Here is a 4,226-nt window from a genome sequence, read left to right as displayed (position 1 = left end):
GTATTTAGAATTTATTTTATTATAGTGATTGAGGCACTGGTCAGCTTCCAAACTGCTTTAAAATTGTAACTATATTAATAAATCATTGTGTTCTACTGATACTTATATATAGTGGCATTTCATTTTAACCATGGAAAAACATGGATTTGGGGCTTTTTAATTAGGAAATCAGCTATTTTTTATCAGAGATTTTTTGTTTTTAAACAGAGAAAACCAGGATCCCTGTATATAACTAACTGCAGGTTGATTTCTAATTGGACAGAAAGTAAAATGCAGTTGCAGCTAGCAAGTGGTTCATTTCAAGTCATTCTTCCATCTCTTTCCATTTTCAAATTGTTTGGCACAAGATCTACAGATATCCTCACTGGTATATGCTTCTTAATATGTCCATTATGTAAGCATGATTTTGTATAATAGAAATATTCTGCCTGCCTTCACTAGCAATTGATGCTCTATTTAAAAGGATACTTATTATCAGACAATGATGGGGGCTGGGGATTGTTTTAAATATGTATTAACAATAAGAATTATTTTGTTTATTTTAGATAATTAGATTTCAGCAGACATTTCCCATCAGATCTGGAAGAACATTAACAGTTTAGCCCTAAACAATCTCTATATATTCTGGGGCAGCTTTGATCTCATCTGTGGGTCATATAAAACACAGATGAAAAAGTTTGCATCTGTGGAGGAATGCCATAGCACATCATGGAGGCAAATGGTTCCTCTCTTACTCAGTGTGCAGTGCCTGTGCAGCTACGTAATCACTACTCAGCCCTACCAAGTCTGGTAAAAATTTACTAGGATTAGGAATCAAGTGGCCTGCTGTATGCCTGTGCACTCATCTCAAATTAAACAAAGCATCCAGAATTCATGTTTGTATCATAAATGAAAACACTGCAGCAAAGCAATTATGGTCCCTCTGGTGTTGTCAACTCATCGCTTTATCATAAGTCTTGCAGTGTTTGATGTCTTCTTAAAGTCTCGTATTCCAGACAGGTGTTTGTAAAAGATTCTCAGCTTTCATTTAAAAAAGCTTCTAGCCCTCATAGTTGCAGAGAAAAGCAAGAATCCTTTAAGGCTCAAAAAACAAAAGATAAAAACTCCAAACTTGACTTTTAAAATCTTACTAAAGCCAATCTCATGGTTTTTTGAGGCTTAGAGTCTGGTTTCTGAACACTTAGGTTGGCAATGCTGTCACCTTCTAAAGATGGGGGGAGGGCAGGGAACAGGGAACAAGTGTTTTTTAAAGGTAAGTTATACATACCAGCTGCCACTGGTCTCTCTTCCTTGCTTTTTTAGAGAGATAAGGGAATCTTTTGGTGCCTTTGACAGCACTGCTAAAGTGTTGAGTTCTCATTTGCACTAATATGGAATACTCCAGGTGAGACCTCACCTGGAATATTCTGTTCAGTTTTGGGCACCACACTTCACAAAAGACATGGACAAATTAGAAAATGTACTGCAGAAAGCAACAAAAATTATTAGATATCTGGGAAGTATCAATTAGCCTTTAGAAAAAGCTACAAAAACTGTGATCGTTTGGCCTCGGAAAGAAGGCTGAGGGGGGATTTGGCAAGTCTTCACATACCTGAATAACAGTTATATGAAGGACAGCAATAAGCTATTCTCTGTGGCTGCAGGGGACAGAACACAGAGCAATGGTCTCAAATTGCAGCAAGGGAAACTTAGGCTGGAGATCAGGAAGAACTTTTTCACTATAAGGTTGGTCAGACATTCCAGGCTACTCCATCCTTGGAAGTTTTTAAAAGCAGATTAAACAAATATTTGTCTAGGATGGTTCAGGAAGCAATGATCCTGCCTTTAAGAAGGAGAATGGAAGACAACCTCCTGAGGAACTCTTCAGCCCTATTCTCTAGGGTTTTAAGAAATCAGATTCCTTTTCAATGAGCATATACTTTTTACTGTTCTGCAAAACAGCACTAATTGACAAGCTAACATACTTTTCTAAGTGCCAAGAATTTGATGGAATTAAATAAAAAGAAACAGGACAAGTATCTTTTGTTGTCACTTAAACTACAAGCATTAATATACATGATCACGTAAGTCTTCAAGTGCTATACTGAAATATGCCAAGTATCACGTTGTGCAAGGCACTAAGCATACTGCTGGCATATAACTTGTAACAAATGCGATTTTAAGTACCATAGTCACCACACTGACAAGTTACTATGTTTGAATCCCAGAATTAGTTACTTATAGGTACCTGCTTTAAGTTCCCCTGTTTTTGAGGTCGAAACTTATCCATCCAATCAGCTTGAACATCCCCAAAGTAGTTCTGGACCTTGGATTTCAGGGATTCGTACTGCCAAATAGCAGCTGATCCAAACGCACAGCCTGTAAACTATGTAATATTAGATGCATTCAAAAACAGGGTCTTATCTGGAAGACAATTTCTTAAACAATTTAAGCAAAACAGAGTGAGTGCTCTCTTGCCCTTCCTTATTAATACAGTGCCACATTTCAGATTTCCATTCTGTGGCAGTACCAGTTGTTTAATACTTACTATTTAATAACAAGTCTCCTTTTGGGAATTTTTTGCCACATATTTCAGGTTGCTACCTAACTTCTAGTTTGTGGCAGGATCTCACTACTGGCAGCCCACAAAATGTTTTTAGACCTTACAGGAATAGAGGTTAGATACAGCTACACAGCTCTGTGAAAGAGATGGCTAGCTTTAGAAATGGCAGGCAAGGCCCTGTATTAACTGAAAAAGCACAACATGATTTTGCCCATTGCACAGTACAACTTAGCAATACTCCTAGAAGCCAGGAATCCCACTGAAAACAGTGGCTTAAAACTAAAAAAACAACATCCTTTCTGTAGGTAATGCTCTACAAAATGGTAAGAAGCTGGTGTTAAGTATTTTGGCTTGCTTCCATGTTTATACCATATTTTAATGGCATTCTCTGCCTTACAATGCAAAACACTTCTTTTGTCACCTGCAGATGTTAGGTTAAATCAAGGCTAGGTCTCAGACATGTAACATGCTGGCACAATTACCCCAACTGTAAAAAAGAATGGCTTCACTAGTCGCTTCAGGGAAGAGGAAGATGTATAAGAGACTAGTTCCTCCACTGGAGGAAACTGCTTATTTTGGTATGGCTTGGAGCCCATTCCTTGGTCTGGACTTTGAGGTTTAATCTTCTGGGGTGCTCGTCTAAATCCATTTCTTTGCTGGGTATAAGCAGGAAATCTGGAGAGAAGAAAAGCATGACACAGATGGGATCAACCTTAGCTTGCACAAAACGCTCTTCACCCTTACCCTTTGTCTAGATAAGTGATTCTCAAGCAGGCTGCGACAGCCTTTTGAGACTGTTGTACCACCACTGCTATGTGGAACTGCCCCAGGCACCTGTCTCTTGGAGACGCCACGTGGGGCCAGACAGGTAAGCTGCTGCAGCCTGGCCTAAAGGAAGGTCGGACAGAATATCAGGTGCCAGGCGTAAGGAAAGTGTCAAGGAGCTATCTACATGCAGTTTGCTTCCAGGCTTGTCCCAGGACTTTTACCATCTGTTAGCTGGAGGCTTGGGAGTATTTCAAGAATAACAACCAAACTCACAGGGCTACAAAATAGTGACTACTCTGTAACCTAGAGGTGGCTGATAGCACCCGCGTGAGCATTCATTTGCTTGATCATCAGGGGGAGTGAAACTAGGCTATTATTAAATAAAACAAATTGTGGCTTCTCCTATGGTTTTGAATACTCACAACCTATATTGCTTTCCTAAGCACGTATGCCTCACCAAGTCTGCAACTCGCGCGCCATGCTGACTTGCATATCCCTAAATGAGACACATCCCGTGTTTGGGGAAGGCAGAAGGAGAATTTTTGTTGGTTTGTTTTCCTTTTAATCAAAATGTTCAGCATCCGTTTCGATTGATAATTGGGGACGGGGGGTGGCAGGTGAGTAAAGAAGGCCTGCTTGTTCATCCATTAGCACGGTCTATCTCCACCACTGCCAGAGGCCCGGCTCCAGCACTGCACGCAGTCACTACAAGCCGAGTGAGAGCCAAGAACCGGCATCTCCAAGGGCCCAGGGCCTGTTCCCAGCCTCCCTCAGGGGCGGGAAGAGACGGCTGCTCCGTTCAGAGCCCGCCCGGGCAGGCCGAAAGCAGCGCTCCGGCCCGGCTGTGCTGCAGGCCCCGGGGCGGCACGGAAACTCCCAAGGCCCCAAGCCCACATGCAGCCCGCCCCGCCCCCTC

General features: G+C 41.6%; 1 protein-coding gene across 1 annotated transcript in view; it reads right to left on the bottom strand.

Annotated features, from left to right (window-relative positions):
* Positions 1-3,217, bottom strand: part of PARL (presenilin associated rhomboid like) — a 24,123-nt gene extending 20,906 nt beyond the window's left edge. Inside the window, exons 1-2 of the mRNA XM_019503695.1 lie at positions 3,025-3,217; positions 2,228-2,365 (exon numbers count right to left, since the gene is read on the bottom strand). Of these exons, the coding sequence (XP_019359240.1) occupies positions 2,228-2,365; positions 3,025-3,138 (252 nt within the window). The 5' untranslated portion in view covers positions 3,139-3,217. The remainder of the gene's footprint in view (positions 1-2,227; positions 2,366-3,024) is intronic.
* Positions 3,218-4,226: the final 1,009 nt, after the last annotated feature.

The sequence above is a fragment of the Gavialis gangeticus genome, unplaced genomic scaffold (assembly GCF_001723915.1).
Source record: "Gavialis gangeticus isolate Ggan-Ray unplaced genomic scaffold, GavGan_comp1, whole genome shotgun sequence".
Taxonomy (NCBI): Eukaryota; Metazoa; Chordata; order Crocodylia; family Gavialidae; genus Gavialis; species Gavialis gangeticus.
Note: the sequence above shows the minus strand (reverse complement) of the source record. Positions and strands in the feature narration are given on the sequence as shown.